Here is a 20,269-nt window from a genome sequence, read left to right as displayed (position 1 = left end):
CTGGTCGGCACGGACCCGGTGGGCCGAAGGGCATGTTTCCACACTGTATCTCTAAACTAAACTAAATTATACATGACTGCAATCAAGCCTTTCTCGTTCAGCAGGTGGGGCAGAGAAATATAACAGAGTGGGGAATATATATAATGTAGAACTTACATTTGGTTAATGAAAAGTGTAGAAAGGAACTGCAGTGCGGGTTTACACCAAAGATAGACACAAAATGCTGGAGTAACTCAGCGGGACAGGCAGCATCTCTGGAGAGAAGGAAATGGGTGTAAAGAAAGTTCTGGACCCGAAACGTCACCCATCCCTTCTCTCCAGAGATGCTGCCTGTCCTGCTGAGTTACTCCAGCATTTTGTGTCCGTCTTTGGTTGATTAAATTTGGACTAAAGTGTAAAACAAATGTAAAAACCACTTGATTGTTGCAGAATCCATTTGGTTCAGAAACATCTTTAAAGAAAGCACATTCAGGTCTTTCACCTGCATATGACTCCAAATGCAACACAGTATGGTATAAAAACAAAAGATAGACACAAAATACTGGAGTAACTCAGCGGGACAGGCAGCATCTCTGGAGAGAAGGAATGGGTGACGTTTCGGATCGAGAAGAAGGGTCTCAACCCGAAACGTCACCCATTCCTTCTCTCCAGAGATGCTACTCGACCTCTCCCATCATTTTTGTGTGCATCTTCGGTTTAAACCAACATCTGCAGTGTCTTTCTACACATGCTGTTGATTTGGGACATTCGATGCTGAGCCTCAAGATTCCTCTTTAGATTGTCTGGGCTGCCAGGTAACCATCTAATGGCTACCCATAAGACACGCACCCAGGTCTGATCACCATGCAGTGGGCCTGCCTCGACTAAAGACCGAAACACCCAGTGACGTTGAGGTACACAAAGTGTAGATAGGGCTCTTAAGGATAGCGGAGTCAGGGGGTATGGGGAGAAGGCAGGAACGGGGTACTGATTGAGAATGATCAGCCATGATCACATTGAATGGCGGTGCTGGCTCGAAGGGCCGAGTGGCCTCCTCCTGCACCTATTGTCTATTGTCTACAACTGAAGATGTGTCTGAATGGTAGCACCTAGTGGCCACCCCCAAGAACAACACCAGTCAATTGTAGTGCAAACCTCAGGGATTGTAACATCCAGTCCTACTAATCAATCTGAAACAATCACCGCCTGCACCAGGCTGTTAATTTGCTGATGTTAATGGTAAATTGTCCCTAGTGTGTGGGGATCGTTGGTCGGTGCAGACTCGGTGAGCCAAAGGGCCTGTTTCCGCACCGGATCTCTAAACTAAAACATGGTTTAAAAACAATTAGTTTGTGGGCAATGAGGGAGTGTGCAGTAAATGCTGACCTGGCCAGTGATGGCCACTTGCGATGAATGAGTTTTGGCCAGTAATATTCTACCTCAGACCACCTCGTAAGAAACTAACTCTACCATTCCTCCAATTTGCAGTCCTCCGCTTCAGAAGTGCCTTCGCTGTGACTCCTTTCTGGAGAAAATGAATTCCAAGGTGCAAGGTAGCGTTGTCCCTTCTGTCTGTCCCAGACTTTCTCTGTGAGTGGCATCCTGGCTGGTATTCTAAGTCACCTTTCCACCATTTTACCCTTCCCCCCCAGTCCATCATTTGGTCATGTTATAGGAGTAGAATTAGCCTAATTCTATCAGGAGTGGGATCAAAGTAGGGTTGCCAACTGTCCCTTATTAGCCAGGACATAGTAAGTTGAATTAGGCCATTCGGCCCATCGAGTCTACTCCGCCATTCAATCATGGCTGATCCCATTTTCTAGCCTTCTCCCCAAAAAACCCTTGACACCCATTCAAATCAAGAACTTGTCTATCTCTGCCTTAAAAATGTCCACTGACACTCTCTCCCTTTCCACCCCATTCTTTATCTCTCCTTATATCCCTTCCGCCATTTTCCCTCCTCTCAGTCCCGCTCCCACTCTCTCTAATGCTTTTCATTTCAGGACCACAACAGAAAGAGTTTGCCGTTTTTGTTTATGCGCTTTGAGAGAAAAATCCTGGCTAATCACTGAATTGGTTTTGACCCCTTTGATACAGGGGTCGGCTGCCTGCCCCTTTTCCAGGGTTACGTCCGTGCCCGCGTGTCCCAGGAGAGGGACGCTGGAGGCCTTCCGTGAACGCTGGTGGCCGCGGGAGGTCCAATGTATTATTGACAAAGTTGGCACAATTTTAATTTGACAATTGATCTGTTTGTAAACTGGCGATACAGGCAGCTTTTGATTTGATCGCGTTACTACTTTGTATGTTTGTTTTTGTTTTGGAATAAAGTATTTGTATACTAAAAAATAAATAAATAAATAAATAAGGGGCAAGGTGACGTCACTGCCCCGCGCCCCATGTGACCTCACCCAGCCAGCGGCCACCTGCTCCCGCTCCACCAATGGCGGCCACCTGGGCTGGGAGGCGGGTTGCTAGGCAACCTCCGTTAGGCGGCGCTCGGGCCTACACTGTCCGGGCCTACGGTGTCCGGGCCTACACTGTCCGGGCCTACGGTGTCCGGGCCTACAGCGCCCCCCATGGGCCTAATACGGGACAAGGGCGGTCCCGTACGGGACAAACCGATTTAGCCCAAAATACGGGATGTCCCGGCTAATACGGAACAGATGGCAATCCTACTTTGATCCCACTCCAGTATTAACTTGTAAAATCCTCAGCGCCCCTTGTATTTTTCAGGCTACAGTGAGAGAAACACTGAGCTGCAAGAGGAGAGGACAAACGCTCTGAAGTCATTGAATGAGACCCAGGTTCGGACACAGGTAGGTAGATTTGCAGCAGAAACCGCTCGCCACTCGAGGTTGTTTCTCAAACGCTGGGAGAATTGGTTTGAATTTCATGTTCTTTGACTTTAATTAAAGCCAACCATAGTTTGGAGACACAGCTCGGAACCATGCTTAAGGATAAGGGGGAAGTCTTTTAGGACCGAGATGAGAAAACATTTCTTCACACAGAGAGTGGTGAGTCTGTGGAATTCTCTGCCACAGAAGGTAGTAGAGGCCAGTTCATTGGCTATATTTAAGAGGGAGTTAGATGTGGCCCTTGTGGCTAAAGGGATCAGGGGGTATGGAGAGAAGGCAGGTACAGGTTACTGAGCTGGATGATCAGCCATGATCATATTGAATGGCGGTGCAGGCTCGAAGGGCCGAATGGCCTACTCCTGCACCTATTTTCTATGTTTCTATGTTTCTATGCAATGTGTAGGAAGGAACTGCAGATGCTGTTTTAAACTGAAAATAGACACAGAATGCTGGAGTAACTCAGCGGGACAGGCAGCATCTCTGGGCAGAAGGAATGGGTGACGTTGCAGGTCGAGACCCTTCCTCAGACTGAGTCATGGGAGAGGGAGGCTGGAGATGTAGGCCATTCATTCAAGTGTTCTATTTCTCTCTACATCACGGTCTACATCTCTCCTTTCCCTTGACTCAGTCTGAAGAATTGGCCCAATGTGTGATCGTTGGTCAGTGTGGACTCAGTGGGACAACAGGGGCTGTTTCCACGCTGAGGACAGACACAAGAAGCTGGAGTAACTCAGCGGGTCAGGCAGCATCTCTGGAGAGAAGGAATAGGTGCTGTTTCGGGTCTAGGCCCTTCTTTTCAACGCTGTTTCTCTGGTAACTAAACTAAACTAAACTGCCACAGAAGGCAGTGGAGACCAAGTCAATGGATATTTCTACAGCAGAGATAGATAGATTGTTGATTAGTACGGGTGTCGGGGGTTATGGGGTGAAGGCAGGAGAATGGGGTTAGGAGAGAGAGATAGATCAGCCATGATCAAAAGGCGGAGTAGGCTTGATGGGCCGAATGGCCTAATTTTGCTCCTATCACTTATGAATTTGTGAACTTTTAAAATGTGGAATCTTTTTCAACTCAGTGAGTATTCCATTGGAAATATGGCTGTACAATATTGACTCATCTCTAATTCCACTTGCCCTTGGAAGATATCATGGCTAAGCTTGGGGAGACAAGTATTTTTGTAGAAGTTGTGAGTAGCATGGAACTGTCGTTATCTGAAGCTGTCATCGATGTGTCCCAGTAGAACTCGATCACTGCGCTGCACAGCCATCAAACACCAAGTGCTCCCTAGACTGTCTGAAAGCCATCAATGAGAACATCATGGCCTGGTTTATGACTTCCAATCCATAATGAGATCAATGCATTGCCTTATCTTTTTAGTTTGTTGTTACCAGGTCCTAGGGGAGAGAGGAGCATCTTATGAACGAGCAGATCTTTGCCATACTCATTTCCATCCAAGGTTTTATCACTAATGGCCCTTCACCAACATGCCTACTCTCTCTGCAAGATCAAGCACATCTGCTGCAGAGCAGTGGAGCGGCCAAGAACAGTTGTGCAGGAAGGAACTGCAGATGCTGGTTTCAACTGAAGATAGACACAAAAACCTGGAGTAACTCAGCGGGACGGGCAGCATCTCTGGAGAGAAGGAATGGTTGACGTTTCGGGCCAAGACCCTTCTTCAGACATTCCTTCTCTCCAGAGATCCGGGGCATATCCCTTGTGTCGAACAGGCTACACAATATCTGTGTCTGACCCGAAACGTCACCCATTCCTTCTCTCCTGAGATGCTGCCTGACCTGCTGAGTTACTCCAGCATTTTGTGAAATAAATACCTTCGATTTGTACCAGCATCTGCAGTTATTTTCTTACAATATCTGTGCGCACAAAACGCTGTGGACCTCTGCCTATGAAGCTGTCAACAGTTCAATCATAAGTGATAGGAGTAGAATTAGGCCATTTGGCCCATCAATCCTACTCCGCCATTCAATCATGGCTGATCTGTTTCTCCCTCCTAACCCCGTTCTCCTGCCCTCTCCCCATAACCCCTGACACCTCTATTGAGTTATCTGCTGTTGCAGTATAATGCCGATCAAAGCAATTGGTGTCATTTTAGACTGGGATGATTGAGAAACAACAGCACCATGTTGGTGATTAGTGAGTTTACTCATTTACTTCAATGCGTCTTGGCAATGTTATGCATCCATTCCCCCTTTTGCAGGGGCTGTTTGATGCATCCACTTGTCTTTTGAAATGCGGGGGCGTTTAGTAATAGATTGGCCCTGACGTCTAAAACAAAGTTGCCAAGACGCATTGAAGTAAATGAGTACACTGACATTTCAAACCTTTTCTACCCAAGTGATTTACTAATGTGACGGGAAATGGTTAGACATAAATTAGCTGCTATTGTTCGCTTATGTTATTGGCCAACGTTACAAGTGGAAAGATTTCCTTCAGGCATCTGAGCTAGTTATGTGATATGTACGTCGGTTGATGGGCATGCTTATAGGTGGGTCCTTTGTTAGATTCCAGTGTCACAGAAAGAGGCCATTCGGCCCACAGAGTCCATGCCGACCATCAACTACTCTTTAGGCGAATCCTACGTTAATCTAATTTTTTACCCTCCAACATGCTTCTCAACACTACCCAGGTTTTATTACTCATCTGTCCACTGGGGCAATTGACCTACTTACACACTTACATAGAAAATAGGTGCAGGAGGAGGCCATTTGGCCCTTCGAAACAGCACTTGGTGCAATTTACCTCCCAATTTATCAACCAAACCACGAAACTACAATTAGGCTACCACAGAATCCTAAAGCTATCTCACAGAGTCTCCATAAGTTCATTAGACATAAGAGCAGAATTAGGCCATTCAGCCCATCGTGTCTACTCAGGTCCTTCTGCAGTTGTACAGGGCCCTAGTGAGACCGCACCTGGAGTACTGTGTGCAGTTTTGGTCCCCAAATCTGAGGAAGGATATTCTTGCTATTGAGGGCGTGCAGCGTAGGTTTACTAGGTTAATTTCCGGAATGGCGGGACTGTCATAGGTTGAAAGACTGGAGCGACTAGGCTTGTATACACTGGAATTTAGAAGGATAAGAGGAGATCTTATCGAAACGTATAAGATTATTAAGGGGTTGGACACGTTAGAGGCAGGAAACATGTTCCCAATGTTGGGGGAGTCCAGAACAAGGGGCCACAGTTTAAGAATAAGGGGTAGGCCATTTAGAACTGAGATGAGGAAAAAGTTTTTCAGTCAGAGAGTTGTGAATCTGTGGAATTCTCTGCCTCAGAAGGCAGTGGAGGCCAATTCTCTGAATGCATTCAAGAGAGAGCTAGATAGAGCTCTTAAGGATAGCGGAGTCAGGAGGTATGGGGAGAAGGTAGGAACGGGGTACAGATTGAGAATGATCAGCCATGATCACATTGAATGGAGGTGCTGGCTCGAAGGGCCGAATGGCCTCCTCCTGCACCTATTATCTATTGTCTATTGTCTATTACTCCACCATTCGATCATGGCTGATCTATCTTCCCCCGTCGACTCCTGCCTTCTCCCCGTAACCTTTGACGCCCTTACTAAACCAAAAACCTATCAATCTCCGCTTTAAAAATACCTAATGACTTGGCCTCCTTTGCTGTCTGTGGCAATGAATTCCACAAGACTCACCACCCTCTGGCTAAAGAAATTTCCCCTCACCTTTTTTTAAAGGTACGTCCATTTATTCTGCAGGCAGGTGGGACTAGTGTAGCTGGGACATGTTGGCCGGTGAGGGCAAGTTGGGCTGAAGGGCCTCTTTGGACGCTGCATGACTCTATGAGCAGTGAGTGGTTGTGATATAACAAAGGCCCTTCTGTACTTTTCAGGGGTTGGAAGAGACTGTGGGCCTCGAACATCAGTTTACTCAGTCTCTCGAAGGAGAGAACAGTGACTTGGGCAAACGCAGTCAGCGGATGTCAGAACAGGTGGGGACAACTGGAAACGTAGCCAAGCAGATAACGTTTGTTTATTTTATATCAACAGTGGCCACAAGCAGCTTTAGACTTACACATTCCAAACAACGTTCCCTCTTGCTTGCAAATAAGTCATTCCGCCTCTTTGCACCAGAGTTTAGTTTATGGGCCAAATACGGGCAGGTGGGACTAATGTAGATGGGGCATGTTAGTCTTGCATGGGCAAGTTGGGCCGAAGGGCCTGTTTCCACGCTGTGTGACTATTGCTATTGAGGGCGTGCAGCGTAGGTTTACTAGGTTAATTCCCGGAATGGCGGGACTGTCATATGTTGAAAGACTGGAGCGACTAGGCTTGTACACACTGGAATTTAGAAGGATGAGAGGGGATCTTATCGAAACGTATAAGATTATTAAGGGGTTGGACACGTTAGAGGCAGGAAACATGTTCCCAATGTTGGGGGAGTCCAGAACCAGGGGCCACAGTTTAAAAATAAGGGGTAAGCCATTTAGAACATAGATGAGGAAAAACTTTTTCAGTCAGAGAGTTGTGAATCTGTGGAATTCTCTGCCTCAGAGGGCAGTGGAGGCCAATTCTCTGAATACATTCAAGAGAGAGCTAGATAGAGCTCTTAAGGATAGCGGAGTCAGGGGGTATGGGGAGAAGGCAGGAACGGGGTACTGATTGAGAATGATCAGCCATGATCACATTGAATGGCGGTGCTGGCTCAAAGGGCCGAATGGCCTACTCCTGCACCTATTGTCTATTGTCTATGTCCTGTCACCAATACTTCAGCACTCAGCCACTGTCTGGGGCAATGAATTCCACAGATTCACCTCCCTCTGGCTAAAGAAATCCCTCTTCATCTCCTTTATTTAAAGGTACATCTTATTATTCTGCAGGCAGGTGGGACTAGTGTAGCTGGGACATGTTGGCCGGTGTGGGCAAATTGGGCGTCGAAGGTTACGGGGATAAGGCAGATTAATATCAGGACGTTAAATTAATTGAGTTTATTATTGTCATGCGTACCGAGGTGCAGTGAGTGTCTTTCTCGTTGCACACTATCCAGTCAGCAGAAAGACCATACAAAGACCTCCCGTCTGGACTACTGCAACAGCCTCCTCTATGGCCCACCCTCAAAAATCATCAGTAAACTTCAATACATTCAAAACTCCGCTGCCCGTCTACTCACCCACTCCCCGATCCGTGACCATATCACCCCCGTCCTTTACAAGCTCCACTGGCTCCCCATCCCCCAGAGAATCCAGTACAAAATCCTCCTCATGACCTACAAAGCCCTCCATAACCTGGCCCCATCCTACCTGACTGACCTCCTCCACAGACACACTCCCACCCGCACCCTCCGCTCTGCTGCTGCCAACCTCCTGTCCCCCCCCCATCCGGACCAAACTCAGATCCTTGGGGGGACAGGGCGTTCTCCATCGCTGCTCCCACCCTCTGGAACTCACTACCCCAAACCGTCAGAGACTCCTCCTCACTCACCACATTCAAAACATCACTGAAGTCTCACCTGTTCAGCACTGCCTTCAACCACTGACCGTCACCTCACCTTCTGTCTCCTTTCTCTGTTCGTTTACTTATTTATCTATTTATTTTCTTCTCTATGTTCTAGTAATCCCTGTAAAGCGTCTTTGAGTGTTTGAAAAGCGCTATATAAATGTAATGCATTATTATTATTATTATGATTACAATCGAGCCGTCCACAGTGTACAGATACAGGGTAAAGGGAATAACGTTTAGTGCAAGGTAAAGTCCAGAAAAGTCAAATTACAGATATTCCGAGGGTCTCCAATGAGGTAGATAGGAGGTCATGACTGCCCTCGAGTTGGTGATAGGATGGATCAGTGGTCGGAGTATCTTCCATAAGGGAAGTAAAGAGCTAATAATAGTCAGTGTAGAGTTTAGTTTAGAGATACAGTGTGGGAACAGGCCCTTCGGCCCACCGAGTCCACACCGACCAGCGATAGACAATAGACAATAGACAATAGGTGCAGGAGTAGGCCATTCAGCCCTTCGAGCCAGCACCGCCATTCAATGCGATCATGGCTGATCACTCTCAATCAGTACCCCGTTCCTGCCTTCTCCCCATACCCCCTCACTCCGCTATCCTTAAGAGCTCTATCCAGCTCTCTCTTGAAAGCATCCAACGAACTGGCCTCCACTGCCTTCTGAGGCAGAGAATTCCACACCTTCACCACTCTCTGACTGAAAAAGTTCTTCCTCATCTCCGTTCTAAATGGCCTACCCCTTATTCTTAAACTGTGGCCCCTTGTTCTGGACTCCCCCAACATTGGGAACATGTTATCTGCCTCTAATGTGTCCAATCCCCTAATTATCTTATATGTTTCAATAAGATCCCCCCTCATCCTTCTAAATTCCAGTGTATACAAGTCCAATCGCTCCAGCCTTTCAACATACGACAATCCCGACATTCCGGGAATTAACCTAGTGAACCTACGCTGCATGCCCTCCATAGCAAGAATATCCTTCCTCAAATTTGGAGACCAAAACTGCACACAGTACTCCAGGTGCGGTCTCACCAGGGCCCGAGGACCTCTTTGCTCCTATACTCAACTCCTCTTGTTACGAAGGCCAACATTCCATTGGCTTTCTTCACTGCCTGCTGTACCTGCATGCTTCCTTTCATTGACTGATGCACTAGGACACCCAGATCTCGTTGAACTCCCCCTCCTCCTAACTTGACACCATTCAGATAATAATCTGCCTTTCTATTCTTACTTCCAAAGTGAATAACCTCACACTTATCTACATTAAACTGCATCTGCCATGTATCCGCCCACTCACACAACCTGTCCAAGTCACCCTGCAGCCTTATTGCATCTTCCTCACAATTCACACTACCCCCCAACTTAGTATCATCTGCAAATTTGCTAATGGTACTTTTAATCCCTTCGTCTAAGTCATTAATGTATCCCCGCACACTAACATCACCTACACACACCAGGGACAATTTACACTCATACCAAGTCAATTAACCTACAAAGCTGCACGTCTTTGGAGTGTGGGGGGAAACCGAAGATCTCGGAGAAAACCCGCGGGGAGAACGTACAAACTCCGTACAGACAGCGCCCGCAGTCAGGATGGAACCCGGGTCTCTGGCGCTGTAAGCGCTGTAAGCCAGCAACTCTACCGCTGCACCACCTAACGTGGCCCTTGGTTTAATGAGCTTCACTCTTGCATTACTGCTAAAGAAGTAATTATGTAAAAGAAGCATAAAAATGATCTAAATTAAGTAAAAGTTATGATAATAACTTTCCTGGGCTTTTTTTCAACAGCTAGTTAGTTTGACAAGAGAGCAAAAGGATTTGACAAAAGCTTACGATGAACTACCAGAAGAAATGAAAGGAGAGACTTCTGTCGAATACTGGGCACCCAGATCACAGCTGGTCCAGGTAACCATGTTGCACAACGATCTATCTTATGGGAGCTAGCCACAAAATGCTGGAGTAACTCAGCGGGACAGGCAGCATCTCTGGAGAGAAGGAATGGGCGACGTTTCGGGCCGTTCAGACTGAGAGTCAGGAGAAAGGGAAACGAGAGATATAGACGATGATGTAGAGAGGTACATCAGCGCCCGGTGCGACTCGGCCGCGGGAACTTCCATCCCCTTGCGGGGACTGTGCGGGTCGGTCGGGGACGAGCTGTCTGTCCGTGGGCGTGGGGAAGAGAGTGGAAGTTTTGTTGCCTCCATCACAGTGAGGGGGTGTTTGGAGTCACTGTGATGGACGTTTGTGTTGGGGTCATGTGTCTTGTGTTCTTTTTTGTGTGTGACTGCTATGTAGTTTCGTTCGGTACCTTGGTACCGAATGACAAATAAAGCTCTGTTGAACTGTTGAATCTGTAAAGAGCCGTGAATGGAAGATGTGATAAAGGAAACGGGCCAATGTTGGGAGCTCAGCACTCCATTTGCAACTATTCCGATTAAATTAATTCTTTTTTTATAAAAAGAAATCTTGCTTCCATAACAACAGAAGCAGAGAATTTGGAAAGGAGTGTGTGAGCATTCTTCCGTCGGATACAATGAACCGTGGTTTAGCTGAAAATAGTCACCAAGGGCTCAGTTTCCTCGCGGAAAGTAGGGCAGAGGGGTTGAGTTTCAATCCGTCGCTGGCTACAGACAGTCCCTCATTGTCTCTGGACTTTCAGTGCTCCTTGAATAAGTTTGCAAAACTAATGTAGCCCCTGCTATGTTGTTGCTGAACACAGAGCCTCACAGAGGTGAGTTGTGTAGGTTCCTATCATATCATATATATACAGCTGGAAACAGGCCTTTTCGGCCCACCAAGTCCGTGCCGCCCAGCGATCCCCGTACATTAACACTATCCTACACCCACTAGGGACAATTTTTACATTTTACATTTACCCAGCCAATTAACCTACATACCTGTACGTCTTTGGAGTGTGGGAGGAAACCGAAGATCTTGGAGAAAACCCACGCAGGTCACGGGGAGAACGTACAAACTCCGTACAGACGGCGCCCGTAGTCAGGATCGAACCTGAGTCTCCGGCGCTGCATTCGCTGTAAAGCAGCAACTCTACCGCTGCGCTACCGTGCTTCCTTGCGCAGTGAGACACCAATATTCACATGGACTATCCTGCATTCCCCTCCCCCCCCCCCCACCCCCACTCTCTCTCCCCCACCCCAGTTAGTGGCACCTTTGAATCCCTCTCGCCAGCACGTCTTCCCCAACCAACAATCGGCCATAGATAGACTCGAAATGCTGGAGCAACTCAGCGGGACAGGCAGCATCTCTGGAGAGAAAGAATGGGTGATGTTTCGGGTCTTGAAGGAGGGTCTTCTTCTTCTTCTGGCATAAACTCAGCAGGATGAATGGGGGTCTGAAGAATGGTCTGGACCCGAAACGTCACCCGTTCCTTCTCTCCAGAGATGCTGCCTGTCCCGCTGAGTTACTGAGATCAGCCATGATTGAATGGCGGAGTGGACTTGATGGGCCGAATGATCTAATTCTACTCCTATCACTTGTGATCCTATTGACCCGCTGAGTTACTCCAGCACTTTGTATCCATCTTCGGTTAAAAACCAGCATCTGCAGTTCCATCCTACACATTCTCCCTCCGCGGGTGCAGACTGACCTGTTGAGTGTTTCCAGCACTTGTAGTTTTTGCTTCAGAATTTTGGCATCTGCGGTTTTGTTTTTTAAAAGTTTCTTGTTTACACTTCCAAGGCATTAGATTGGCTTTTGAGCGCTGAAAGAGGTGTGGAAAGTTCTATATGAAAGTAAGTCGTGCTTAGGGGTGCCAACTATCTCACTCCCAAATACGGGACCAGGTGACGTCACTGCCCCACGCCCCACGTGAACTCACCCAGCCAGTGGCCACGTGCTCCCGCTCCAACAATGGCGGCCATCCGGGCCGGGAGGCGGGTTGCTAAGCAACCTCCGTTAGGCGGCGCCTGGGTCTCCGGACCTAGACTGTAAGGAGCTAAAATGTTGGAAACCAAGAGTGTCGGGACCTAAAATGTCGGGGCCTAAACTGTCGGGGCAATAGACAATAGACAATAGGTGCAGGAGGAAGCCATTCGGCCCTTCGAGCCAGCACCACCATTCAATGTGATCATGGCTGATCATTCTCAATCAGTACCCCGTTCCTGCCTTCTCCCCATACCCCCTGACTCCGCTATCCTTAAGAGCTCTATCTAGCTCTCTCTTGAATGCATTCAGAGAATTGGCTTCCACTGCCTTCTGAGGCAGAGAATTCCACTGTCGGGGCCTAAACTGTCGGGGCCTACACTGTCGGGGCCTACAGTGTCTGGGCCTAAAATGTCGGGGCCTACACTGTTGGGGCCTACACTGTTGGGGCCTACACTGTCGGGGCCTACAGTGTCTGGGCCTACAGTGTCTGGGCTTACAGTATCCCCCGGGCCTAATACGGGACAAGGGCGGTTCCATACGGGACAAACCAATTTAGCTCAAAATGTGGGATGTCCCGCCTAATACGGGACAGTTGGCAACCCTAGGCGTGCGTGACTGACTGACCTCTTTTGCTTGTGGCAGAATGTGGGAGAAATGGTGAAGACTCAGGAAGAGGAACAGCGGAGTCTGGAGAGGCAGAGCCACACGTTGAAGGAACGTGTTGCTTGTCAGAACTTCCACAAGCTGCAGGAGGAAATGCAACAGCTGCAACATCAGCTCGACGGCAAAAGACAAAAGGTGATCGCATTTTATCGGCATGCATGCATGGCGGCTTGGTTTGGGTTGGAGAAAAATCTGCAGATGCTGGTTTAAATCGAAGGTATTTATTCACAAAATGCTGGAGTAACTCAGCAGGTCAGGCAGCATCTCAGGAGAGAAGGAATGGGTGACGTTTCGGGTCGAGACCCTTCTTCAGACTGATTGGTTTGGGAACAGCTCCATCCAAGACCGCAACAAAATGTGGCGAATTGTGGACGCAGTCCAGACCGACACACAAACCAACCTCCCTTCCATTGGCTCCATTAATATGTCTCGCTGCCTCGGCAAGGCCAGCAGCATAATCAAGGACTAGTCGCACCCTGGCCACTCCCTCTTCTCCCTTCTCCCAGCTCGAAGGTACAGGAGCCTGAAAACTGTACTGTCCAGGTTCAGTAACAGGCTACATGCCTACAGCCATCGGACTATTAAACACTACAACCTCCAAATATGCTCTGAACTACACAGACAGGGACATTGATTTTGTCTTTTTGCACTATTATTGCTTGTTTGTTTGTTTATATTCAGTTTAGTTTATTGTCACGTGTCCTGAGGTACCATGTACATAGAAACATAGAAAATAGGTGCAGGAGTAGGCCATTCAGCCCTTCGAGCCTGCACCGCCATTCAATATGATCATGGCTGATCATCCAACTCAGTATCCCGTACCTGCCTTCTCTCCATACCCCCTGATCCCTTTAGCCACAAGGGCCACATCTAACTCCCTCTTAAATATAGCCAATGAACTGGCCTCAGCTACCCTCTGTGGCAGAGAATTCCACAGATTCACCACTCTCTGTGTGAAATATGTGTGTGTGTGCGCAGCTAACTATAAATTTTATACATAAATATATATATTTACACACATAAATACACACACATACACACACACATGTACACACACATATATATGTATATGTATGTATATATATATATATATATATATATATATATATATATATATACATTAGACACATATACACCGATCAGCCAAAACATTATGAACTGATGAGCCAAAACAGTATGACCCCCTGCCTAATATGCTGTTGGTCCTCCGTGTGCAGCTCCATACATGTGGTTTGTCCCTCCTCGGACCACTGTCGGTAGGTACTCACCACTGCTGACCCCACAAGCCCTGCCGTTTCAGAGATGCTCTGATCCAGTCGTCTGGCCATAACTATTTGGCCCGTGTCAAAGTCGCTCAGGTCTTTACTCCTGCCCTTTTCTCCTGCATCCAACACGTCAACTTCAAGAACTGACTGTTCACTTGCTGCCTAATATATCCCACCCCATTGGGATATATCCCACAGGTGCCATTGTAACAAGACAACCAATGTTATTCACTTTGCCTTTGTCAGTGGTCATAATGTTTTGGCTGATCGGTGTATATAGAGTGGACTTTTTGTTTATTATATTGTTTAGTGTACTATGGCCACATGTTCTGTTGTGCAGCTGCAAGTAAGAATTTCATTGTTCTATCTGGGACATATGACAATAACACACTCTTGACTCTTCATTGTTGAGTTCCTCTGAGCAGTTTCGGTTGGGGGTTTTTTTTTGTTCCTTCTGAAAGAATTGTTTCCGTCACCTTTGATTCAGTTTGGAGAGTATCCGAGGCTCTGTTTAAAGCGTGTTGCCGAGGCGCCAACTCAGTGGCGACTTGCTAAACCTGCTCTCCTTTCAGATGGCAACCATGGCGTGCGAAATGGAATCGCTGAAACACAAGAATGAGGACCTCGTGAAAGGTAACGCTGCTCTGATCTCTGCCCCGCGTTTTGTCGGCCTGCGACCTCTTGTTCCAAGTCTAATGTTGACCATTGGTACCAACTCTCCCCCCTCCCTCCCTCCCCTCCCCCCGCTGCCAACTCTTCCCCCCCCCCCCCCCCCCAACAGCTCAAGCCGAGGGTCAGCATCTTCTGGAGAAGGACTGGAGCCAAGCTTCATCTCTTGCCTTGACCGGGCTGGAAGTGAGCACTTCAGAAGGGCAGCAGTTCAGCCCTTGGGCTTCCCACTCGTTCCAGGAGTTCAAACCTTTCAACCGGAGAGGCAGAGACCTCTCGCCGTTCCGAAGGGAAGACCTGGCCTCATCTGCTGAGGGCGGTGGACCCGGCGCCAGGCCTGGCCACGGCTACTGGGAGGCCGCGCCATCTGACCGCAGTCCCTCCGGTGCTGAGCTGACCCTCCGCCCGGAGGTGTGGCTCGGTGGCGCGTCGCCAGGCCCGCTGTGGCCAAAGGGAGCCCGCACGCCAGACAGGTCTCCCTCGCCCTTGCCCCTGAGCAGGACACCCTCTCCCTCCAGGTGCAGCCGCCCCGTCTCACCACTCAACTTCTCCTCCTCCGCCTCCGACGGCCAGAGCGACGCTGAGAAGGCACAAGGAAGGACGATGTCATCGGCGGTCAAGTGCTCTCTCCTCCTCTCTCCCAGACCCTTCAACATGCACCGGAGGAACCTGAACAAGAAGTAATGTGTCGGACGGAACTACAGATGGACACAAAAAGCTGCAGTAACTCAGCGGGTCAGGCAGCATCTCTGGAGAGAAGGAATGGGTGACGTTTCGGTGCGAGACCCTTCTTCAGACTGAAGTCGCACCAGCTTCTCGTTCTCACCTAGCAAAAGTTAAACAATGGCTTGTTTCCTTTATCATCGTTACTTTTTTCCATATCTTTCATCCGTTTGTTCTATATATCTCTACATCACCGTCTCCATCTCTCGTTTCCCTCTACCCTGACTCCCAGTCGACCCAAAACGTCGCCCGTTCCTTCTCTCCAGAGATGCTGCCTGTCCCGCTGAGTTACTCCGGCATTTCGTGTCTAACTTCTGAGCGAGGAGTAAGATAGCTGAGACATTCAGGAAAGAGGGACAATCGTAAACAGTTGCTGCATTACAGATATTTTGAACGAAGAGACATGAATGGAACTCTCTAAGGAACGTTCTGCTCAAGGCAATCCTTGACAAGCTCAATTATTCCAGGAGGCTGAAGCTTGCTTGTCACTGTTGTATGTGGTTCAATATAGCAAATAATATTGTACTGCTGATTTGTTTACACAGCAAGGTGTATTTCTCTCTTCCCTTTGCTACCACTGTGTTTGTGTCTTTGCTTTGTGGTATAATTTCACGTCAAATCCCAATGCAGGGTCTTGGCAAGAAACATCAATCAGCCCTTTACTTCAAACGTCGACTAGCAGGGCACAGGAACAGGCCCTTCGGCCCGCAATGTCTGTGCCGAACATGATACCAGGCTAAACTGATCTCATCTGCCTGCAGGTAATCCATAAATCCCCGTTCCCTGCATTTCCATGTGCCCACCTAAAAGCCTCTTAAATGCCAATAGCTTACTACCTGCACGTGATCCATATTGCCTGCATACCCGTGTACCTGTCTGACAGCCTCTGAAACACCACTATCGTAACTGCGTCCACCACCACCCCTGGCAGCGTGTTCTAGGCACCCATCACTCTCTCTGTGTAACTAAAACTGGCCCTGCACACCTTTTAAACATTTCCCCCTCCCACCTTTAAAGTACGCCCTCTAGCCTTTGACTTTTCCACTGTGGGATCGCCACAGTGGGATTTGACACATCCTAAACTCTTGATATTTGTTTTTGCTTTTTGTCAATGCTTGAGTATTTGTGGAATTAAGGTGGCGCGGTGGTAGAGCCATTTAGAACGGAGATGAGGAAGAACTTTTTCAGTCAGAGAGTGGTGAAGGTGTGGAATTCTCTGCCTCAGAAGGCAGTGGAGGCCAGTTTGTTGGATGCTTTCAAGAGAGAGCTGGATAGAGCTCTTAAGGATAGCGGAGTGAGGGGGTATGGGGAGAAGGCAGGAATGGGGTACTGATTGAGAGTGATCAGCCATGATCGCATTGAATGGCGGTGCTGGCTCGAAGGGCTGAATGGCCTACTCCTGCACCTATTGTCTATTATCTATTGTCTGCCTCACAGCGGCAGAGACCCCGGTTCGATCCCGACTACGGGTGCTGTCCGTACGTTCTCCCTGTGACAGCGTGGGTTTACTCCAAGATCTTCGGTTTCCTCCCACACTCCAAAGACGTGCAGGTTTGTGGGTTAATTGGCTTGGTATAAATGTAAAATTGTCCCCAGTGTGTGTAGATGGGCCGAAGGGCCTGTTTCCGCGCTGTATCTCTAAACTAAACTAAAGTAATTCCTCGTAAGAACACGCAGAATGTAACACTTTATTGGGGAGAAAGGCCGAGTCTGGGTTAACCTTGATAGAAAGATGTGGAGATCAAAGAACAAAATTCGGGATACCTGTCTCCAAGATTCTCCCACTCACTAACTCACCAGAGGACAGTTAATTTTCCAACCCACACCAATGTTTGGGACATGGGAGGAAACTGAAGTGGAACCAGAGGAAAATCCACTGTCAGAACGTGCAAACTCCACACAGACAGCCTAAAAAGCTGACCACTTACCAAACAAAGTCCTCTTTTGAACGTCCAAATTCTGCTAAAATTTATAAGATTCAACATATTATAAGATTCAACAGATGTATTCAAGAGAGAGTTAGATATAGCTCAAGAAGATAACTGCAGATGCTTGTACAAATCGAAGGTTTTTATTCACAAAATGCTGGAGTAACTCAGCAGGTCAGGCAGCATCTCAGGAGAGAAGGAATGGGTGACGTTTCAGGTCGAGACCCTTCTTCAGACATGATATAGCTCCTTGGGCTAACGGAATCAATGGATATGGGGAGAAGGCAGGAACGGGATACTGATTTAGGATGATCAGCCATGATCATATTGAATGGTGGTGCTGGCTCGAAGGGCCGAATGGCCTACTCCTGCACCTATTTTCTATGTTTCATAAGGCACTGAATTTTTTTGTTTCTCGCATGAAACGAGAGAAAGGCTATTGAATTAAATGCCAGCTTAGATTCCTGAGATTTTTGAGTAATCTGCATTTTCTATTGAGAAGTGGTTTATAATTGTGCAGTGTCAAATTCAATGATGTTTCATAGAACGTAGAACAGTACAGCACAGGAATAGGCTCTGGATGCTTTCAAGAGAGAGTTAGATAGAGTTCTTAATGATAGCGGAGTCAAGGGATGTGGGGGAAGAAGGCAGGAACGGGGTACTGATTGTGGATGATCAGCCATGATCAGAGTGAATGGTGGTGCTGGCTGGAAGGGCCGAATGGCCTACTCCTGCACCTATTGTCTATTGTCACATTACTATGCCCCTCCCACCTCAAAGCCATACCCCCTAGACTTTAGCATTTCCATCCTGAATATTAGTTTTGACATAGTTTTAAAATAGTTTTAATCTATAATTTTGTATAGATTAGGTTAGTTTAGTTTAGAGATACAGTGCCCTTCGGCCCTCCGAGTCCATACTGACCAGCGATCCCCATGCACTAACACTATCCCACACACACACACACACACACACACACGCGGGGGATGATTTTACATTCATACCAAGCCAATTATCCTACAAATCTGCACGTTTTGAGTGTGGGAGGAAACCAACGATCTCGGAGAAAACCCACGGAGAGAACCTACAAACTCGGCACAGACAGCACCCGTACGCAGGATGGAACCCGGGTCCCTGGCGCCGTAAGGCAGCAACACTACCGCCGCGCCACCGTGCCGCCTTACTTCTATCGGGTCACCCCTCAATCAACAGAGTGCCAGAGAAAACCGTCCAAGTTTGTTCATGGACGTCTCCAGAAGGACTTTGCCAGTTTTGTCTATGTTGAAACCCACGATGTGCGGAATAAGTCTGTTCCCTGATTTTGCTGAATTTGTAAAGAGTTGTGTTTAGCATGTTTTTTGGTTTGTGACATGTACTTCATTACAGCTTTTGCTGCATCTAAACTGTTGTATCATGTGGTGGTTTGCCAGAACAATTGGCCTTCGATTTAGCTTAGAGATACAGCATGGAAATAGACCCTCGGCCAACCAAGTCCATGCTGATCATCCAACACCCTGTCTTTTTTAGATTTAGAGATACAGCGCGGAAACAGGCCCTTCGGCCCACCGGGTCCGCGCCGCCCAGCGATCCCCGCACATTAACACTATCCTACACCCACTAGGGACAATTTTTACATTTGCCCAGCCAATTAACCTACATACTTGTACGTCTTTGGAGTGTGGGAGGAAACCGAAGATCTCGGAGAAAACCCACGCAGGTCACGGGGAGAATGTACAAACTCCGTACAGACAGAGCCCGTAGTCAGGATCGAACCTGAGTCTCCATCACTGCATTCGCTGTAAGGCAGCAACTCTACCGCTGCGCCACCGTGTCTTACTGGTATTATGTTATCTCACTTCTTACGCATGAGGGACAATTTTACAAGAGGCCAAATAAGCTACAAACCCGCACGTCTTTGGGATGTGGGAGGAATCTGAAGAATAAAGGGGAGGCCATTTAAAACTGAGGTGAGAAAAAATCTTTTTCACCCAGAGAGTTGTGAATTTGTGGAATTCTCTGCCACAGAAGGCAGTGGAGGCCAATTCACTGGATGGATTTAAAAGAGAGTTAGATAGAGCTCTAGGGGCTCGCGGAATCAAGGGATATGGGGAGAAGGCAGGCACGGGTTACTGATTGTGGATGATCAACCATGATCACAATGAATGGCGGTGCTGGCTCGAAGGGCCAAATGGCCTCCTCCTGCACCTATTTTCTATGTTTCTAAACTTGGAGGAAGCCCACTTGGTCACAGGAAGAACGTTCAAACTCCACACAGACAGCACCTGAGGTTAAGATCCAACCTGGGTTTCTTTCAGTTTTAATTTCAGAGATACGGCAGCCATTCGGCCCTTCGAGCCAGCACCACCATTCAATGTGATCATGGCTGATCATTCTCAATCAGTACCCCGTTCCTGCCTTCTCCCCATACCCCCCTGACTCCGCTATCCTTAAGAGCTCTATCTAGCTCTCTCTTGAAAGCATCCAGAGAATTGGCCTCCACTGCCTTCTGAGGCAGAGAATTCCACAGATTTACAACTCTCTGACTGAAAAGTCTGTGCAGTTCTATATTATCCCAATTTTGCACTCTACACATTTGGGGCAATTCACAGAAGCCAATTAACCCACAACCCCTGCGTCTTTGGGATGTGGGAGGAAACCCAAGTGGTCACGGGGGAAAACGTGCAACTCCACACACGGACAGCACCCGAGGTCAGGATCGAACCGGGCTCTCTGGAGTTGTGAGGCAGCAGCTCTACCGACTGTGCGGCTCTACGATCTGCGCCACACGTGTTTCAAGGTTCCCAATGGAAAAATGGCATCCTGGTGGTA

At 48.0% G+C, this 20,269-nt stretch overlaps 1 protein-coding gene across 9 annotated transcripts in view; it reads left to right on the top strand.

Moving 5' to 3' along the window:
- LOC144610803 (uncharacterized) overlaps positions 1 to 18,833 on the top strand; it is a 102,257-nt gene extending 83,424 nt beyond the window's left edge. For 8 of the 9 annotated variants that reach the window (XM_078429717.1, XM_078429711.1, XM_078429712.1 and 5 more), the window contains 7 exons: positions 1,468 to 1,532; positions 2,713 to 2,795; positions 6,694 to 6,792; positions 10,096 to 10,212; positions 12,835 to 12,990; positions 14,693 to 14,753; positions 14,902 to 18,833. In XM_078429717.1, the coding sequence (XP_078285843.1) occupies positions 1,468 to 1,532; positions 2,713 to 2,795; positions 6,694 to 6,792; positions 10,096 to 10,212; positions 12,835 to 12,990; positions 14,693 to 14,753; positions 14,902 to 15,473 (1,153 nt within the window). In that variant the 3' untranslated portion in view covers positions 15,474 to 18,833. The remainder of the gene's footprint in view (positions 1 to 1,467; positions 1,533 to 2,712; positions 2,796 to 6,693; positions 6,793 to 10,095; positions 10,213 to 12,834; positions 12,991 to 14,692; positions 14,754 to 14,901) is intronic. The other variant, XM_078429710.1, reaches the window with a different exon arrangement.
- Positions 18,834 to 20,269: the final 1,436 nt, after the last annotated feature.

This window comes from Rhinoraja longicauda, chromosome 38 (genome assembly GCF_053455715.1).
Source record: "Rhinoraja longicauda isolate Sanriku21f chromosome 38, sRhiLon1.1, whole genome shotgun sequence".
NCBI classification, from domain to species: Eukaryota; Metazoa; Chordata; class Chondrichthyes; order Rajiformes; family Arhynchobatidae; genus Rhinoraja; species Rhinoraja longicauda.
The sequence above is the reverse complement of the archived record's forward strand: the minus strand, read 5'-3'. Positions and strand labels throughout refer to the sequence as shown.